Raw genomic sequence first — 20,712 nt, 5'->3', positions numbered from 1 at the left:
TTTGCCAACAGCGGACACAATCAATTATACATGGTAATTTAGAGTTATTATGAAGATATATTAATATGTATTGCGACTATACTTAGTGGTGACTGTTTCCTAAAATCAATCAGTCAAAGGCTCACTTGTCATTTATATAAAATGACTAATAACCATCCATCCATGTTCTAGTGCAGGGAGAAGGGGAAAGCACGCACATGAACACGGAGAGCAATACATGCGTATAAATGCAGCAGCTTTATGGAGGAAGACGGCATTGCAGCGAATTAACGACCTCTTCTTGCACCTTAAACTCTGACATGTCACATGTCAGCGGTTTGAGACTTCCCCAAAACACAAAGTTGTGACAGGAAGCTCCTGTAACGGTGGGTACCCGTCTGTGTAGTTTGGAGTCGCGGTGATGCGCTTGAGAGAAGATAGTAGGAAAGACAGCGGAAGAGCACGTCTGTGTGTCGATTAGTCTCCTGAGGAACAAAGGCATCGCTAATGAACTCCAAGTGGCCGTGGGAGGTAAACAAACAAACAAACAAACAGTAGCAGCGGCTACTATGTCACACCAAACTCCAGCGACTAGGACACACACGGCGAAAAGGAGTGGAATAGAGCGGATAAACGAACAAAGGGAGTGAGGACAGAGAGAGGGAGTGTGTGTGAAAGATGCAAATAGAAAAGAACAAGATAGAAGTTGACAAAGGACAGTCACAGGAGAAGAGAGTTAGAGAGCAATAAGGAAATCAGAGTGGTAGAGAAAGGTAGTGCTTAAAAAGACTGTTCTGGATGAGGAATGAAACTGAGCCAAGACGACAACATATTAGAACATGCTGGAGAAGTAATAGAGAGAAAAATAAATAAAACATGCTATTAAGCTAAATCACCCTGATTGGCTGAATCTTTTTTTTGCCCATTTAAACATTTATCAAAATATCCAATAATTTGGTATATAAGGTGTGGTTGTAAACTGTAGAATGGGAGGTCAAGTGACAGATGAGGGGAAGTGATATCAACAAACTGACACGTCGTTCTAATCAGAAGACATTCCCCCTCCACATCACTGACGTCAGTTGCAAAGTGTCTTTTCAGACTGCTTTTTTCTAGAATGCAGTCTAGAATGCAGTTGCTATACGACAACGGGAAAAGAAAGATAAAGGACAAGGACGGCTGGATCTTTTCCAGTAATGCCTCGTATTGCTGAACCACGGGGGCCGGCAGGTCGTTCTAGTTTATAGCAACACATAAGTGTGACGTTAGAGCAGCAGGGAAACTCGGGCTCAGGACTCACGCAAGAATGAGATATTTTGAACAAACACTGACACAAGACCGAAAATTCCCCCGACGTTCGACTTAAAAAAGGAAGCTTTGTAAACAGCACGAGACGAAAAGGAGGGAAGAGAGAGTAGACCAAGACGTGATGATTAAGGATTCAGGAGGCTTCAGATGAACAACTGTGTGGCCGTCAAGCAGCAGCATTTGTGCGTGCACACAATGACAGTGTGTACAGCACCATGAACGCCATGTGATCTTCTTTCTCCGATTCATCCTTTACATCGGCATCGGCTCCGAGCTACCGTGTGACCGCCGGGTGTCTAAAGCGTAACACGCAACTGTACATTTTCCACGACCCTAAGGGTGCTAATTTCATGCTGCTGTGCACTTATCTTCTGCCAACAAAGTATCCGTTTTGATGCGCTCAGGCATTGCCCATTTGGTGGTGACATTACTTAAAAATAAACTGATATTGGTCACAATGTTGATATGCATGGCATATTTACCTTCGCATTGAAAATGCGGAAGGTTATGTTTTGATCGCCGTGTATTTATTTATTTGTATGTGTGTTTGCGTGTTATTCGCACAAGTCAAAAAGTATTAAACCGAATCGCATGAAATTTGGTGGGATGATTGGTTATTATCCGGGGACCATTTGATTAGATTTTGGGATCGATCGGGTCAAAGTCATGAAAAGGTCAAAATCTTCTTTTTACCATAGCAATTTTGATCCAATTGGCATGCAACTAATGCCAAAATGTTCATAATTCAATGCCCAATCTTGTGATATGCGAAGGTATGCGCTCTACCGAGTGCCCGTTCTAATTAATTACAGTTTCAGTTCAAGTTGGGGACTGTATGAAAACAAGGGGAAGATGTGTGCAGTTTTATCTTATCTTACCTTCATGAAGGTAGGGTTTATTGGAAGCCTAGATGGAGCTCGGTGCGAACAGTGTGAATGCATATAAAAACTGTAAAACTTATTCACGGTACAAAGTGTATGCGAAGAGATAACAGCATTTGCCCTTGGCATCACAGTCGGGGTGTTGAACTCCCGCTTTGACAAGGACATCGGTTTACTCTCCCGAGAGGCTTTTGTTGCGTCTCGAATGCGCCTGTGATTGTGCCCTGGCAGGGAGTAGACAGGTGTAAGACGGAGCTGATTGGCTGGAGCTGATGCCTGCCTTTAGAGCTCCTTGATAATTTATTCTTGCAAGTACAATTACAAAGCAGGAGTGTCACTGCTGTGCTCGCGCTCCTGGCCGCAAGACATCCGATACCAAAGGATGCAAAACACAGCAGATTTGTGCAGTTGCCTGCACTTTGTTTGGAAAGAACAGGGCCCTAAAACCCCGATGATATCCTCCTCAACGTGACCTTCATGTGGGGACACGGGCCGTGAGTGGCCTGCTAAGTGTCACTGGCTGTCACACAAGGACTACAATTAGGTTAGATTTCACAGGAGGCCTGCCTGCTTGCGAGCGTATGTGCATCAATGGGGACTCTGTATGCATTTTTTTTTCTCCAAACATGATTTGATCGTCATGGTGAACGAGACAGTGAAAGATGGGAAATAGGGCGAATCGGTATCAAATGAAAGCACATCAGTGGTGATCCTGCACATGCACATACCAAACAGGAAACAGATAGTAAGTGAATAGAATGGGTGAGAACATATTTCATGTTTCCAAGTGTCTGTACTTTTAATGTAGATATGTTGAATAGATTGACTACCAATTCAAACAATAATCTTTTCTCGACTTACACTACCGTTCAAAAGTTTGGGGTCACTTAGAAATGTCTATATTTTTTCAAAGAAAAGCACTGTTTTTTCAATAAAGATAACATTAATCAAAAATACACACTATACATTGTTAATGTGGTAAATGACTATTCTAGGTGGAAATGTCTAGTTTCTAATGAAATATCTCCATAGGTGTATAGAGGCCCATTTCCATCAACTATCACTCCAGTGTTCTAATGGTACATTGTGTTTGCTAATCGCCTTAGAAGACTAATATCTGATTAGAAAACCCTTGTGCAATTATGTTAGCACAGCTGAAAACAGTTATGCTGGTGATATAAGCTATACAACTGGCCTTCCTTTGAGCTTGAAGTTTGAATAACAAAATTAATACTTCAAATATTAATCATTATTTCTAACCTTGTCAATGTCTTGACTATTTTCTATTCAACTTTCAATTCATTTGATAAATAAAAGTGAGTTTTCATGGAAGACACGAAATTGTCTGGATGACCCCAAACTTTTGAACGGTAGTGTAAATATTTTAGTTTTTGTTATGTTCAGTGTTGTTTACCATAACACAAAAATACATCTAATGGGTCTAATAAACCCAGTAAGTGCATTACCTTATATAAATTTGTATATTTCAAATCTTTAATTGTTTCCGTCAGATCTGAGCATGCTCGCACATGTGCGTGTGAAAAAACTAAAAACTAAACCTACTCTTACAAACTTTGCTCTCTGTATGTTCTTTTTCCCCTCCTCTCTTTTACTTCACACTTGGTCTCCATGTGTGGTTGGAATTCATATTTGTCTTCATGTCAGCATTGTGATTCTTGACTACAAAGATTCTTAGTCATCCAGGTCAAATTCGATCTAGAAGCCAAAGCGGGCTGGATTCACCCTTTTAGACTCATCCAAGGAACTTCAAAGATTCTGGCGGGTGGGGAGTTCCCGGGCGTTTGAATCTCAAAGAGCTTAAGTTTTGCTGGGGGAGTTTCAAGCTGATAACAGAAACAAATTAAAAATAGTTTCAAATGTGGTTTCAAACAGTCAAGACTAAAATTAGAATTCCTTAAAAACAATCTGAGCAAAAAAGTTAATTAGCAATTTCACAGCCTCATTAATCCAAGGCCTTTCAACTACCAACATGCAAGTCATGTAAAAAGGACTGCACTCGAAGATGTACATTTTGGTAGAGTGCCTTGGAAAGAATAACCAACTTGCTATCCAGCAAAATATTAGAAATGTAGCGAACATTTTTAGAAGGACTGGTACCAAATTCCTAATCTTGTAGTTCTTGAGGCACAGCTCTATGCGTGAGACTTAGGGGCTTTGCAAGTTCTCCCCTTTATGATTCACACTGAGAAAAAAAGAAGACGAAGAAGTCTCCTTTGCCGGTCTATAAATTCTACCAGCTGAAAAGCCATTTCAATGATAAGGTCTTTAGGTATTCACGTGTTGGAAGAATGTGACAGATTATGCCAGTGGATGTTCATCCAAGAATTAAAAATGGTGGATAGCAGCTGCAGCAAGAAGTGTCAATCAAACAGGGACAAGGACAGGTGAGAGGAAAAGGATTGTGGCACCTTTAAGTGTGAAAGCAATGTTTAATTCCTCGTCAGCTTTTGTCCCCCTCGTGAGACGTCCCACTGCATGCTAAACTACATTTGGGAACGACTTTAACCGTATGTTACAGTTTCAAGTTCACACACACAGGGAGTATCAGAGTGAGCGACAGGAAGAGAGTGACACAGAAGTGGAGAGAGAGAGAGAGAGAGAGAGAGAGGGGTGGGGGAGGGATATGGAGACGATGTACATGCCATTTTGATCAGCCCGCGCTGTGCTGAATGTTCTGCAGTGACACATACGTGACATCAGAGCATGCCAACATGATCGCCAGAGGAGCCCAGTGCAGAAATGAGGACACATCTTTCAGCATCAGTGCCCCACGGTCTACAGCCAGGCATGCACAAACACACACCCACACAAAGACACATACAGAGAGAGCAGCGTCCACATCGACTGAGCCATGTACATTATTTTCAATTAGAGCAGCCAGAATGCTTTAATTCATCAGCTTGCACGCAAAAAAAGAAAAAAAAGCGGCGTGGGGGAACGAAACACTGTTTGATATGATCAGGGTAGGTGAAAAGAATGTCTCATGACATGGGATGTCTCGCATAATAAAAATATAATGTTCTCTAGTGTTAGTGTTATATAAAAGCCTGTTTTGTTCAAGTGCACAGCCATACATTCACATTTATTTTTGAGTGCATACCCCCCTCCCTCCCCCCTCCTCCTCCTATTCCCACCCTCCACACGAACACCCATTACTGTGACCTGAGTCTCCCAGTCAGAACTCAGAAGCAGACTAAGCTAGCATACATGTGATCAAATAACATGCCACCTTGGTTAACCTCATGGGCAGCACTGAAAAGGACCACAGCTGACCTATGCACACAGCGCTCGTTCATCTCCTCAAGTCACAACTAAGAAAACATTGACCGTGTTTACATGCATTCGTATAACTGGCTTAGTCGGACTGAAATCGAATTATCCGTTTCATGTAAACACCTTTGTTCGACTATGTGCGGTCCGACTACGATCCGATCCGGTTGATAATTCGACTATCGCGGCATGTAACGGTGAATTGGATTAGGAACTGGACTTTGCGTCTTTGCGCATGCTTGAGATCCCGCCGCCCTCCTCCCCCCTCCCTCCCATGTCGTGACCCGGAAGTCGAAAGAGTCGAAAGAGACGATAATGTCACTATTAACATCATGCAAGAACAGTAGAGGGATGTAGCTTCGCCTTGCTCTCTGTTCGCCATCTTTCTCGAAATGTTGATGTTGTTGGTTGTTGTTGGTAGTGGTGAAGAGGTCAAGCGGAAATGGCTGTATCACCACGAGTTGTAATGAAAACAGCGCCACCTATCGTATCGGATATGACATGCTTTCGGCCAATGATTCGAATTACTCACTGCCATGTATATTGGGATAATAGCAGATCCCCCAAAAGATAGCATAGTCCGACTAAAGCAAGATTCGAATTATACCATCATGTAAACGCACTGAGTGACAGAATGAAAAGGGCATTTTTTAAAAAGTTATATGTACAGAACTAGAAGAGGGTCAATTGAGGATAAGTGAATTGTTATTGCTAAATCATGTGATAGTTCCACAGTAGCACACACAAGTGTACGTCATGTGAATAGTTTGTTGTTGCGTGATCCTGAACAAAAAGGTATCAGAGCTATCATAGTCTTCCTTCAGGGGGATAACATCATGAACACATTAAACAGGATGGTTGTTTTCATTACTTAAAAAAGGTCAGGTTACTTTGATTTGCTGATCGACTGACATTATGGCCTGTACCGTTTTTCATGTAGCTACAAATGTATCGGTAAAAATAGAAAATGTATACATCTCAACTGAGCTAACGACACCAGCTGGCTAACCTAGCTTAGCACAAAGACTGGAAACAAGGGGAAATGGCTAGCCTGGCTCTCGCCAAAGGTAAACAATATAAATATATATATGTAAACCAGCACCTCTAGAACTCATGTATCTCATTTGAAGAAGAAAAAAGAAAACTTCATTACAAAAACATCAAGTTCCATTCTTACGGTGAGTTACGTGCTGGACAATCTTTCTTTGGTGAGAAGAAATGACATCCAAGAATTGTTTTTTGTATGGATGAAATAAACGAGGCATAACGTGTTAAATAGTGAGCTTTATGGGAGCTGGTCCACAGATTTCTCATCTTTTAAAACATCTTTACGAGGCTAGCTGCTTTCCCAAGTCTTGCTGCTAAAGGCGCTAGCCGGCTGTAGCTACATAGCACATCAAGGGATGATCATGTTTATCGTCGCCTTCAGAACAAGCACAAAGGAATGACACTTCTATCTTTAGTATATTACCAAACAATACATTTTGGGGCAGAATTTCAAGTCAAAGTGGCGTTTCCCTTCTGCAAGGAACACAATTGCAAGCAGCAGGTAAGTAATACTATGATTCTCCAGTAATTGCAAACGCATGTTAGCTGTGGAAATGTGTGGGGGGTAGGGTGTTGGGGGGGGGGGGGGTGATTGCGTAGTGAAAACTACCCGCCTCAGATTCCTGTCTTTTTCCATTGGCTCTAAGCCACATTCTGCCAGGCAGTTAGGACATGAAGAGCACATACAGGACAGGTCACCGCCACAGAGAAGGGGTCAGCGGATTTGCTTTCCTCGCGTACTACCTTATGCACTAATTAGCAAGCATTGTCGACTGGCACAAGTCTAGAGAGACTTGAAGTTTGCAGCAATTTAATTATGTACAGCACACAGCGAAAGAGCATGGAAAATTGAGGTGGTCTGCAAGGATAAATGCTCCCTCTCTCTTCTTCTTCTGCACGAGTGTGCGTATCTGAATGAATCCGTGGGTTTTATTTATGCGTTTGTGAATTTGTGTGTTTGTGCATGTCTGTGTGCGTCATCCCCCGAATTATAGGTTTGACTTTCACAGTAAGTCTAATGTCCCCTCGCTAAAACTCGAAGGATCTGAGAATATCCATCAGGCTTCAGGCCTCAGTTACAATGAAGAACTTGCAAAGATATGTGGGGGGGGGGGGGGGGGGGGTGTTAAAAAGCCAACACATTCTTCTCTCGAGGTATTTAAGTGAGTGCAAGTGACTGTATAGTTGTCAGCCCTGTACTGTAAACTAAATACACAAAAAGGAGTTCAACCAGAGTTCCCAGAATTGGAAATCATATGCCAGGTAATATATGGCTTTTCAGAACCACCCCTAATGCAGAGTATATTACCAAGTGAAATAAGCTGCCTATAGGGCTACATAACCTTCATGGATGTTTTTTATGTGATGATACCACAAATACCATAAAAATCAGGCAAAAAAGCTTTGACTATGAATTTTTAAATCGAATTTACCATCCGATTGGGGAATGAAATCTCATGACCATCAGAAACACGTCTTCATCATACTTCTCAGCACATAATTATTTTCCAGGGCTACGTGCTCCTATTCATGCTGCAAATACTTGGAACAATCAAATGTGCACATGCTCTCTTTCTTTCTTTTTTTCTCTACTCAAGCACAAATGCACACGCACACACACAGGCACACACACACACACACACGACATTCATGCCATGTGATCTTGCTAGGCATTATGCCAACGGCCAAACATGTCACTTACCAGAAATCTCTGAGAGAGTGAGAGAGCGAGAGAGAGCGAGAGAGTCTGCACATTGGCAGTTTTTGAGAGCTCCTTCTTGCCAAGTGTTGCCAAGTGTAAGTACAGTACCACACATGGAACATGAAATTTAGCTGCTGCAGTTATTAGCAATGTAGTGTGTGTGTGTGTGTGGGGGTGCAGTCAATTCTGAGAAAAAGAGAAACACGTGATCTTTGCGATCTAATGTGGAATAGTTCTGAGGAACATGCCATGTTTACTGTTCATTGTCTAAATTCCTGGAAGGCTTCCTGAAAAGCACGTAGCAAGCCAAAGTAGCCCAAATAAATTACAGTTTAAGGTTTCCAATGGCTTTCGCTGATCCTCATTTTCTCACATTTGCGCCCTCATTATTTCGCCCCACTTTTCTGCATTTCAGCATGTACATAAATAGACTGTACATGTTAATCTGTGCACAAATAACAGAAAAGGTAGTAGAAACTCAGATCTCTGGAGGCAATTATTCTCAACTTTATTGATTAAGACTTTTTTCTTTTTCACTATTGATTAAGGTGGGAAACATTGCCTACCAGGTAGTTACATCAGTGAGAAGACAAACCTAACGCAAGTCATTTGGACTTTATTTTGTTTATCTAAGTTAATCTATTTTGTCAACAGTGCAGCCAGATTCACCTATAACGCAATCCGATTTGACGAGAGTCCCAATTTAATTGTGGCTTAATATGTGGACAAGGCAAGGTCACAGGGCCTCCAACTTTGTTCACTATACATATCAGGAGATGAGCATTTACACATTACATTATTACATTCCATTTCATTTAGCTAATGCTTTTATCCAAAGAGACTTACAATAAGTGCATTCAACCATGAGTACACATTTAGAACAACACAAATCAAGAAAGTATATGTATACTTGACAAAAGAACTCCATTTAATATTCAGAGTATTAATACAGCAGAAAACAACTATATTCTATGTAAAGAAAAAGAAAAAAAGAGTCTCCTAAATTAAAAAAAACAAGTCCTTCTCCCTCCGTGTGTTGTTTCCAAGTTTCTTTTTGCTTTGTTTACATAGCCGAGCCGGCCGTGCATGCTTATATTGCATGTTCGTGCATGTGACCGTACACCACCCGTTAATTCACGGACGCTACTCCACACTGCTCGCATGCAGCGGTTAAAGCTACCGTCCCGACCACAGCGTTGTTGTCATGGAAGCGTAGCCCCCACCCTCCTGTCCCACCTCAGGTGAACACTGTGAGCTCTGTCAGCACTTTTTCCGTAGTTTGCACTTTAAGAGCTGTTAGCGGCGTGAGAGGAGGAGCCGTCGGCATGCTCTCAACATTGCCTTCGAGAAGCAATCGAAATGCTCCCCATCTAGCACCTTTAAACCCACACAATATTGGTTGGATTCTCTTCTTCCGTTTCCATTTTTCAAACCTTTTAGGATGGCCAACATTAAAGTCATTTCAGATGTATGGACTTACCAGGCTTTTATACTGAACTACTCGGATAGTGATACACCCCATCACCGCATTAAGAACCAAACTATTTGTATTTCTACTTTGGACATCCAATTCAATAGAAATAATCACAGGTAACCTAATCTGTTTGAATATCTTACAACAGCAACTAACATGCCTGAACACACCAGCAGCAGCAGGTATGTGCTACATAGTGGATACAAGAATGTATGAGCATATGATGTATGACTGGTGCCTTGTTTCGCATATCATCAGCAATGACTCATTACAGTCTCAGGAAAGGAACATCAAACACACATCACAGTCCCCACATGAGTTTACACGCATATATAGAGTGCAGATAAAAGTGCACCAGGCAGGCACAATCACAGAGCAAATAAAGCAGCACTGGGAACAAAAACTCCAGGTTCTGAATGTTCTAAGGGCGCTATTGTTGTCCTCAAACAGTTGTGTTCTAAGAAATTAAGAATGCCATATCTTGTATATCCTGAATATGCTTTTCATGTGTTGAGGCAACCTCAACTCTTGTTCATTCAGGGGTGTAACAAGAGATGAGGCAAGTCCCTCGCAGTCTTTGTACTTTCTCCCCCTTCTCTGTCAGTATCTGCATCAGATATATTTGAAACTGTGTTGTCTTCTCTCTCCTTGACACTCCCCACTTGCACACAGCCCCTGGGCCCCCTTGTGGAATGCCGTATAATGTGAGGCCTATGGAGGAAGGGCATCCCGGGACATAGCGAGAGCACACACACACACACGCCAACACACATACACTGAAAGAACACACGCAAATACGCACACACACACAGACAAATACAGCTGTTGAGAGCCATCACAACACTTTGGCAGACGTCCAAGTCAAAGCCCAGTGGCGTTGGAAGGCCTCCGTTTAAAGGGAAAGAGAAAAAAAGTCCCATATTTGCCATGTATGTTGTGTACACTGAAGATAAAAAAAACTTGCCAGTAAAAACGTACATCAATCTGACATCCCCGTATTGGGTGGGATATCATAAACTGCTTTGTAAAAGCTACCTTGGTGCCTCCTTAGGTCTGGCAGGCACACCTATGGATTTATACGGTTTGTTGTTCAAAAGAGAAGTAGAATACCTCTTGTTATCCCCCCATTATATTTCTACGGGGGAGAAGCAGAAACAGATGGGCACTAAAACACTCTAAACACTCTGAAGTGGGACTCAAAACTGTAAAATAGTGAGGAACGCTACACACTTCGCCACCTAAATGATTCACAACCAAGCTGTCGTTTTAACGTCCAACCTGTGCGACACATGTCGGGGACCAGGATGCTACATATACTGTCATTTGAAACCACACGACAGAGATTAAGATGTAAACCATAAACTAACTTGGTAATGGTTGGGATTTTTATTTCATTTTTCATAGTCGGCCGAACAGAGAATAAGAGCGGCTTGATGGAAAGAAAGTGTTTGTGAGAGGGAAGGAAAGAGACAGGAAATGAAGAAAATTGCCACAAGTTATATGCTTGCTGGTTAGCACCCCCACACACACACAGTTCAGGTGAGGTAAACGGGCCACAGCTGATGACATCACAGCAGGCAACTGTAAAGTGTATAAACTAAACAGTTTAAAAATAAATAAATTATGAAACAAAATCGTAATATTCCATCACTCTGATACATTATTATATATTTTACATTTATCGATCCATTTTTGACTCAAGTACTAAAAGCACTCAAATAAATACCTTGAACTAGCAATGCTGACAATGTTATGCGGGAAAAATGCTTAAGATTGAGAATCTGGAAAGCCATCAGCATTGAAATCATACTTCGGGCTACTTATTACTACACTTGTGCAATAATGACCCGGGCAAGAGCTGCAACTTCAATTGATTTTTTCTAAAGTAGGCCCATTCCTTGACGCAATGATGCAACATATAGCACTACAATGGATCCTTATGGGCGGAGATATGTTTTTTTCTTTCTTTCTTGTTTTGGCTTCATCGTGACGCAAGAGCGATAATATCGTGCCACTTTTTCTACTCATACAGTCGCAACTAATGACAACACTATTTCCTGCAATTAAGAGTTTAAAAGTACCGCCCAGCATTATAATTCTTTTGACGACAGAAATGTGTAAATGGGGAAAAGCAACACAAAATAGTCCTTTAAAACCGGATTAAATCATTATAGTGGCGCGTGGTACACCTTTTACCCTCCGAGTAAAACCTTCACATTTCGCGATATGACTCCGTGAAAGTTTAAAAGTCGGGCTGAGTTTAGCTGGTAGCTTTAATCTAAATCGCCTCCCATGCTGTTATGTCAGCGGATTGTCGGGGTGTGCAGCCTATTGTATATAAAGAAGAAGCAGCGAGGGAATAATGCATGGTAAAAAACAACAACTATGCGTCACACAAACCAGGCAGTGTACACATCAAGCCAACACAGAAGGGGATATATTTACCCGAGATATGTCGCTATTCCATAAACTGCGGCTGACAGCTTGCGCAGATGTGGCAGGCTTTCTCTTCGGATAACCTATAAAGTTTGCGGTGTGTGTGCGTGTGTGTGTCCAAAATAAAAACAACAGCAGCAGCAGCAGGGCCCGGTTTCCCCTCGTCCGCTGGCTCACTCTATATCACTCCAGTCCTATCTTGGCTCCTCGCCCCCCCCGCCCCCATCTCTCTATCCCACTCTCTCTTTCTCTCTCTGCCCGCTACGCTCCTATCCCTTTCTTGCAGGAAGTGAACGCGGCTCACATGAACAGCGCATGCAGCCTGACATCGTGCACCACCCGGTAAATAGTTCTTTTTAAAGACGCAGACATGTTTTTCTTTTGTTAGGAGGACCCTGCCCGGGGCTACAGTAGGTACCCTGCCTCACTGTCGTCCGCGCGCTAAGCGGACTGTCAGCGGTGCTCGGTCATACCGTGCTCCTTTACGGTCACGCGAACCCGGTGAACCCGGTGCACTCTGTGGGCTTAAAGGTGCACCTCCCCCCCGCCGCTACGTACCGCGTTGTGTCACGAAAAGACCAAACTTTACGGGGTGTTGGGTGCCTCCGCGGTAAAGATAACACGTTCTTGTGCGGTTGTCTCACGCGCCCCGGTGTGATGACAGCTCGCGATGCGCATGTGTGCCGTTCTGCTAAATTATAAGCGCCAACTGGCGGCGGTGTGACCTCAAGTCAACTTTTCTTAACTGCAGGCATGCGATACCACAGCGCCCCGGCACACGGGATAAATCACTGCTCTGGGGTCTGCTATACGTCGGGGTGGCTGGATATGCTCCCGTCACGTATTTGTGTCCCAATACGTTATATATGTTGAATGTTTACGTGATAATATGGGTTTTTTGGGTAGTTATGTATTTTGTATACTTCAACCTCGTGATCCACCCTTCCTCCATGTGCATGGCAGGGTAACACCCACATTGCATTTGCATGCGTCACACTTAGTCACACTTGTAAACAGTGGTGGATAATGTATAATAAAATACTCATTGAACATATCTCATAACATATTAAGAAAGCCAATTGGTCAAGAAAAGGAAAAGAAAATTGCAGCCAACTGAAGATATTTAGACACACCATGGTTGCATGTTAAGAAACAGTCCTATCCTCACTCCTTAATCATCATGTTACCTGCTGAAGGGGTCACGACCTCTTTACGTTTACGAACCACTGCTGTAAGTGAGAGAGGTTAAACTAAAGCTGTCTATCTTTTAGATCTTTATTATCTCGTCATCTGTTTGGCAAATTAAAGCTTTTCTGAAAAGTTGTAAAACACGGTAATCAAATAAGTGTTGAATACAAATTATAATCGACTACAATTATATATTTTGATGAAATGGATTTACTTCCCGTTATATATATAGCCTAACCAATTAAGTAAATGTATTTTGTTACTTCCCACAAGTAGTTATTCCTGGTCGTCCTGCAACCCAAAGGTTGTCGGTTCGATCCCGGCTCTCCCCATTAGTTGTTGCAAGTCGAAGTGTCCTTGAGCAAGGCAATGAACCCCCAGTTGCTTCCCGGGCGCATAACTGCAGCCCACTGCTCCTTAATAACTAAGGATGGGTTAAATGCAGAGAACTAATTTCCCCCTGGGGATTAATAAAAGTATATATCTAAACATATCTATGTAGGCCATATCCCAATTTGCTGTGATTCATGATGGCACTGGACTATCTTTATTTATTTATCTCTATTATTTTATATTACATTAAATCTTATCTGTAACTTCTTTCATTTCACAGAGTAAACCCTGTTGAAATTTCAAATAAAGTAGCATATCTGTGATATTTACCTTCACATTGAAAATGCGGAAGGTTATGTTTTGATCGCCGTGTATTTATTTATTTGTATGCGTGTTACTCGCATAACACAAAAAGTATTAAACCAAATCGCATGAAATTTGGTGGGATGATTGGTTATTATCCGGGGACCATTTGATTAGATTTTGGGATCGATCGGGTCAAAGGTCAAGGTCAAGATCATGAAAAGGTCAAAATCTTTTTACCATAGCGCGGTCAATTTTTATCCAATTGATATGCGAAGGTATGCACTCTACTGAGTGCCCGTTCTAGTCCTCTATGGGTTTGCCGTGTGCTGATGGCGTTTGCTAGAATCCTCAGGGCACTTATTGTCCCTCTTGGTATTTAAACGGTGTACGGTTGCACTGACTATTCCTACATGAACTATCATGCTAGCAGGAGGAAGCGCTGTGCCAACGGCTGCTTGTTTCAGTAGTGGCGTTTTGCTTTTATTTTATTGTCTTTTTTTTGCACTTTTCCTCTCTTTTTCTTCTTCTTTTCTTTCACGTTTGTCTTAGTTACGGTCGGACACTGGACCATAACTACTTTTTTCGATACTTCTACTGTGGCTTTTGTTCACTTTGTCGTGAGTATCGGTGAGCCGCAGCATAACAATGACTGGGACCGTCGTCTACTCGCGCGCTCAGCTGATCGCGCTGCAGGCGAAGCTTCTGCCTGGAGAAAGACCTGTGATCCCGCTGGAGCTACGGAGAAGGGCTCGCGGCTGCAGAGCGGGTGTCAGCGGAGGGCTAAAACGAGGAGATACAAACCCTCGGTACCGTCGATCACGAACGTGGAGGTCTTTGGCGAATAAGACGGATGAGCTCGGCGCTGGTAATGACCGAGAGTCTTCCGTGAGCAGTCTCTTGTGTTTCACTGAGGCGTGGCTGCCGCGGACTATCCGGTCACAGCGTCTTTGCCCGGCTTCAGGACTGTTCGGGCTGACAGAGTCGCTACACAGAGCTGTAAGAAGAGGTGTGGCAGGATCGCTGTTTATGTGAATGTACGATGGTGCCACTCGGACCATGTGTGCGTGAAGGCACGCTTTCGCAGGCCCAACATTGAGCTGTTGGCCGTGGGGATGCGCCCGTACTATTTGCCGAGAGAGTTCACGTCCGCCATTTTGTTTGTCTGTACGTGCCGCCATCAGCTGACGCTGAGGAAGCTGTGGACACCATCCACTCCACTGTGTCTGCTCTGCTGAATCATCAGCCTGGAGCATTCATGGCTATCACTGGTGACTTTAACCACACCACACTGGATAAAGCTCTGCCAACCTTCCATCAATACATAGACTGCCCAACTAGGAACAATAAAACTCTGGACTTGCTGTATGCTAATACTATGATACAGCGCCACTGCCCTTCCCCTCGGCAGGTCTGATCATGACCTGGTCCGGCTGACACCCAGGTATGTTCCTCTGGTGAAGAGGCTGCGGTGACCACCAGGACTGTGAGGAGGTGGTCTCTGGAGGCTAACGACGCTCTACAGGACTGGGACTGGGATGTGTTGTGTGGACCGCACGGGAGGACATCAACAGTATGACCGACTGCATCACGGAATACATCAAGTTCTGTGAACACACCACCATCCCATCACGGACTGTGCTGCTTCCCAACAACAAGCCCTGGATCACCAGGGACCTGCAGGCGCTTCTTAACATGAAGCAAGCTGCTTTCAGGTCTGGAGACATGGATGAGCTGAGAAAGCCCAGCGCAACCTGAAGGTGAAGCTCAGGAGGCAAGGACTCCTACAGGAGGAAGCTGGAGGCCAAACTCCAGCTGAACAACACAAGGAGGTGTGGTCTGGCATGAAGCAGATAACTGGCTTCAAGGTGGGAGGAGACAGCCAGGGGCTCCTGGAGAGGGCCAACGAGCTGAACTGTTTTTCAATAGGTTCAGTTCACAGCCCTCCCGTCTCCTCACACATCACACCTCCCAAACACCTCCCCTCTGTCCCCCTGCTGAGCTGCACATCCACCGAGCCCTCAATAACAATGGGCTCCTCCACCCTCCCTCTCTCTGTGACGACTGACCAGGTGAGAAGACAGCTGGAGAAACTACACCAGCGCAGAGCTGAAGGTCCTGATGGCATCAGCCCCAGGGTCCTAAAGACCTCGCCACCCAGCTGTCTGGTGTCCTGCAGCGCCTCTTCAACCTCAGCCTGAGGCTGGGGAAGTCCCGTGCTGTGGAAGACGTCGTGCCTGGTCCCTGTCCCAAAGAAGTCAGCACCATCTGGCCTCAACGACTAGACCGCCCTCACCTCCCATGTGATGAAGGTGCTGGAGAGGCTGGTCTTGGCCCACCTCCGGCCGCAGGTGAAATCATCGTTGGACCCTCTGCAATTTGCTTACCAGCCTCATGTGGGAGTGGCCATCATCTACCTGCTGCGAGCTCAGTCGCACCTGGATGGAACCGATGTCTCTGTGAGAGTCACTTTGACTTCTCCAGTGCATTTAACACCATCCAGCCACTGCTGCTGAGTGAGAAGCTGTGTGCGACGTCAGTGTGAGCCGCGTCCACCATCTCCTGGATCACTGACTACCTCACAGGCAGACCACAGTTTGTCAGAATGGGCGTGTGCTGTCTGGAACGGTGGTCAGTGATGTTGAGCCCACAGGAACTGTTCTGTCTCCTTCCTCTTCACCCTGTACACCAGTGACTTCCAGTACAACACGGAGTCATGCCATCTGCAGAAGTACTCTGATGATTCTGCAGTGGTCGGGTGTATTAGGGATGGACGGGAGGAGGAGTACAGGGCAGTGGTGAGTGACTTTGTAAAGTGGGCGATGAGAACCACCTGCGGCTGAACGTGGCCAAGACCAGAGAGATGGTGGTGGACTTCAGGAGGAAGGCGACAGCTCCTACACCTCTGAGTGTCCTGGGAGTGGTCGTGGACATGGTGGAGGAGTACAAGTACCCGCGTCTCCATCGACAGCCGACTGAACTGGAAGGCCAACATGAACGCTGTGTACAAGGAGGGGATGAGTCGTCTCTTTTCCTGAGAAAGCTTGATCCTTCAACGTGTGCAGCAAGATGCTGGAGTTATTCTACCAGTCGGTTGTCGCCAGTGTACTGCACTTTGCCATTGTCTGCTGGGGGAGCAGCATCGGTGCTGGTGACACCAGCCGTCTTAACAAACTGGTTAGGAAGGCTGGCTCCATCATCGGCTGCCAGCTGGAGCACCTGGAACAGGTGGTGGAGAGGAGGTCGTTGAAGAAACTGGTGTCCATATTGGACAACCCGGACCACCCTCTCCACCACCTCCTACAGGGACAGAGGTACTTTCACCAGGCGTCTCCGCACGCTCCGCTGCCACAAGGAGAGATACAGGAGAACATTCCTGCCATGGTATGAGGCTCTACAACAGTTCACCTCTTGCCAGATCACCCTAACCCTTCTTATATTTTGTGTTTTGTTTTTTTATTCTTGTGTGTTGCTGCTACTGACTCGACAAATTTCCCCTTGGGGATTAATAAAGTATATATCTATCTATCTATCTATCTATGTGTCTGTGGTACTGAGTGGCGAGCCTAAAATTATCTCATTGTTGGTTGGTGCCATAACTTCAATTCCATTGATATTTACAATGAAATTAAAGATTTTTCATAATAACAAGAGGTCCAGAGGTCGTAAAACATTAAATGTGGCCTAATAAAACTGATGTTTGTTCCCTTTGTTAAACGCTGTCTAGTTGCAACACAGTTGATACAACTTTGGATGAATTAAGTTGACATGTTATGACTTACTTCATGAACCTCAAGAGATAAACAAACACAGAACAAGTGTCAACGTCAATCAATGATCTGGACATTAAAAAAAATGTATAATAATGAAACCGACCAGTCATACAGACAGAAGCAATCAACTTCAGTTTTTCAGACGAAAAGGAAGAAATGAAAATGAGTCTCCCACGACTCCATCATCAAGCCTACCTTCTGCACCATGTTGACATCACAAGACAACTCATGTTCTCTGGTGCTCCTCTGTTGCAAGTGAGCTGTCAGATCGGCCCAGTTTAGGGCATGAGGCATGTTATGTGTTGATCCTCAGAAACAAAAGCTTGTTTCCCCACTGATTATCTAATTACAACCGGAGGCCTTACCAGTTTCAAACATGTCGCAGTCAGGCCAGCAGTCTCTATGCTCTAATCTCCCATAAAAAAAGATAAATGACACCCTTTTTTGCTCGGTTTCTCGTACTAACGAACGAAACACAAAGCCGCTGCTTGTACGTGACGGCGCACTTATTCTCACAAATGCCAGGTTAAGTTTAAAAGGCTTCTCTGAGTGCCTCAGCCCTCCTTAGATTCTGTAAGCATATCCGATGCCATGTGAAAATGAGGCTATATAAGGTGATTGGGACACAGCCATTGCCATTGTTATGCTTGGCAGAGACAGCGGGGCCCAGAGTCGTGGCTGGCGTTCGCATGCTGGAGGAAGCTAAACAGAGAAGTCTGTCAGAGCAGCTCTGAATCAACGTGAACATTTGACCCAAAGACGAGTTCTCAATTCAATTTGAACTGTCACACACTCTTGTGACACAGCTCGAGGCATGCGATCATGGGTGTTAGCCAACACAGTAAACACATTCACTCGGCGATGCGATTTAAAGCACCAAACATTTCATCAACGGAAAATACATTTAATAACTTTACAAAAGAAGTTGATGTGTAGTCACTTATTCTATTCTTCCACAAAAAGCACATTACACACACTGTTGACAACTTTAGCCACCATAGGTTACAGTCTCTGTGGTACATGTATGTTTATATGATATCAGGTTTGTTTACACTAAATACATGGAATTCTCTCAACTTGGGAATCGTGGAACATTTTTCTGATGGGGGGGGGGCAGCCTCATTTTGGCACAAGTTGCATGTCTTTTATTAAGACAGCCATGATGCACATCATTTATGTGTTCAGTCACTTTGCCATGCAACATTGACATTTTCCATTATGGTAAACAAATGAGTTGAGTCAAGATTACAAAATTCGTGAACACGGTTTACAAATGGCATGACAATACAGTTGAAATTGAAACGATTTCGACCCTCCCCGTCTCTCGAGCGTCTGACTCTGGTCAGACTGACTTCAAGCATCAGTGTTGACATTCAGCACCCAGGTGGTTCTCTCCGAGCTATATTGGACCAACCACTTTGAAGGACGGTACACACAGCTGTTACAGAGATTCTTAATGGACTCTATCATATCTGAAACTAAACCATAAAGCTCTCAAGTTGACGTCAGAGGGGCTTTTTATCAACCGGAGCTGAAAGTGATGCAGAGCAGTCCTACAGGACATGGCGAAAGTGGACGTTGTCCCGTACCGCGACAGAACAGTTTCAGTGGGACGTTCCCCCCACGTCGTTCACAATCCGAGCTACATGTCCACGAACACCATGAGGCACCAGCCAAGGCCCCCCACCAGAAACATGGTGATCTGCATGCTGTAGATGAGCAGGTCATTGAGCGCCCCAAAGTCCAGGCGCCGGTGTCCTAACAAGAGCAGAATGACGGACAGCTTGTACTGCAGCCGCAGGAGCACTCGCACGCTGACGTACTGCAGGAAAAAGAGAGCGGAGAGCGCCACCCAGAGCAGGGAGGTCAGCAGACTGCAGCCAAAGTAGAGCAGGAAACGGAGGAAGCTGTACATGCAGCGCGAGCGCAGGTAGAGGTCAAAGTTATTGTACTTGGAGCGCACTAGCTTGGAGGCATGCGTCGACCCACAGGCCGAGTGCATGCAGGTGGTGTGGGGGCCATGGAAGCTGCGCGCCCGCCGTGGGATGGGGATCACAGGCATGGGTGGGCTACTGGAGCCCAGCACGGTGCACAGGAGTCCCAGTGACAGGCGGAGTCCTCTGCGAGTGCTGCTCCTGGGGAGGACGTTGGCTTCATTTGCTTGGGGCAGCAAAGAGTGGCCCTTCCAGGAGCCCAGGAACGAGACGGAGCAGCTGGTGGTGCCCGCCTGCTGGGAAGTCCAGACAGCAACGTGTTCTCCTTTTTAATGCAACAAGAAACAAAGTTATCAATGTATTAAATATATATATATATATTCAGAATACACATGCACAGTACATTGTTGCACCCCTATACAGGCCCGTACATTGCAGACAATAGGTGTCGATGTATGGGTGGAAGCTTTTTGGCTATAAATTGTGTATTAATGGCTCAAACATAGCTAGCACATATTATATCACGCCCCCCAAAAAAGGGACCGTACGTCCATATCCTGGTCTAGAAGTGACCGTGCGGAACCAATGGCAATCTCACAGGCAACACGACGACGACTTCCTGCTCACCAAAGCAGCTGGTGTTTGAGTCTCGGACGCCCGGAGCATGGTTTCACATTATAGACAGCGGGCTGTGATGTGAACACACGGGGTTTGTTTTCGTTCTTTTCCACGATGCACTGCTTTATGGCAGCGGAGACGAGGCAGCGACGGCGAGCCGGTGCGTGGACTTCGCGTCGCAAAATATACGAGTCATCCTGCTGTGACGACAGCTGCCGCGTTAAAGGGGAAGTGCTTCTGGAAAAAAGGGGACGCTCGCTTCGGGTTTACGCGGTCAGCAAACTATCAATCTGGGATTTTGTGTTGGTGTGTGTGATGAGGAAGATGGGAAGATGATTTGAGTTCGCTTTTGGATTGAAATATATATTGGGATGAATCGTACTTGTTTCTACTTATTCGCAACAAAGGGAAGAAGTATATTTCACCACCATTTGGCCTATGGAAC

General features: G+C 44.7%; 2 protein-coding genes across 3 annotated transcripts in view; both read right to left on the bottom strand.

Moving 5' to 3' along the window:
* LOC130205815 (nucleus accumbens-associated protein 2) overlaps window positions 1-12,813 on the bottom strand; it is a 28,913-nt gene extending 16,100 nt beyond the window's left edge. The window contains exon 1 of one of the 2 annotated variants that reach the window (XM_056433369.1): window positions 12,677-12,813. The gene's annotated coding sequence lies outside the window, so the exon portion shown is untranslated. Of the gene's footprint in view, window positions 1-12,127; window positions 12,272-12,676 lie in introns of those variants that run through there. The other variant, XM_056433363.1, reaches the window with a different exon arrangement.
* Window positions 12,814-18,598: 5,785 nt separating this feature from the next.
* LOC130205816 (transmembrane protein 250) lies at window positions 18,599-20,437 on the bottom strand. The gene is made up of 2 exons (XM_056433370.1): window positions 20,277-20,437; window positions 18,599-19,974 (listed from the first exon to the last, which is right to left on the bottom strand). The coding sequence occupies exon 2, from the start codon at window positions 19,775-19,777 to the stop codon at window positions 19,358-19,360; it is 420 nt and encodes a 139-aa protein (XP_056289345.1). The 5' UTR covers window positions 19,778-19,974; window positions 20,277-20,437; the 3' UTR covers window positions 18,599-19,357.
* Between the last annotated feature and the right edge of the window lie 275 nt (window positions 20,438-20,712).

Source organism: Pseudoliparis swirei, chromosome 15 (genome assembly GCF_029220125.1).
Source record: "Pseudoliparis swirei isolate HS2019 ecotype Mariana Trench chromosome 15, NWPU_hadal_v1, whole genome shotgun sequence".
Lineage (NCBI taxonomy): Eukaryota > Metazoa > Chordata > Actinopteri > Perciformes > Liparidae > Pseudoliparis > Pseudoliparis swirei.
Note: the sequence above shows the minus strand (reverse complement) of the source record. Positions and strands in the feature narration are given on the sequence as shown.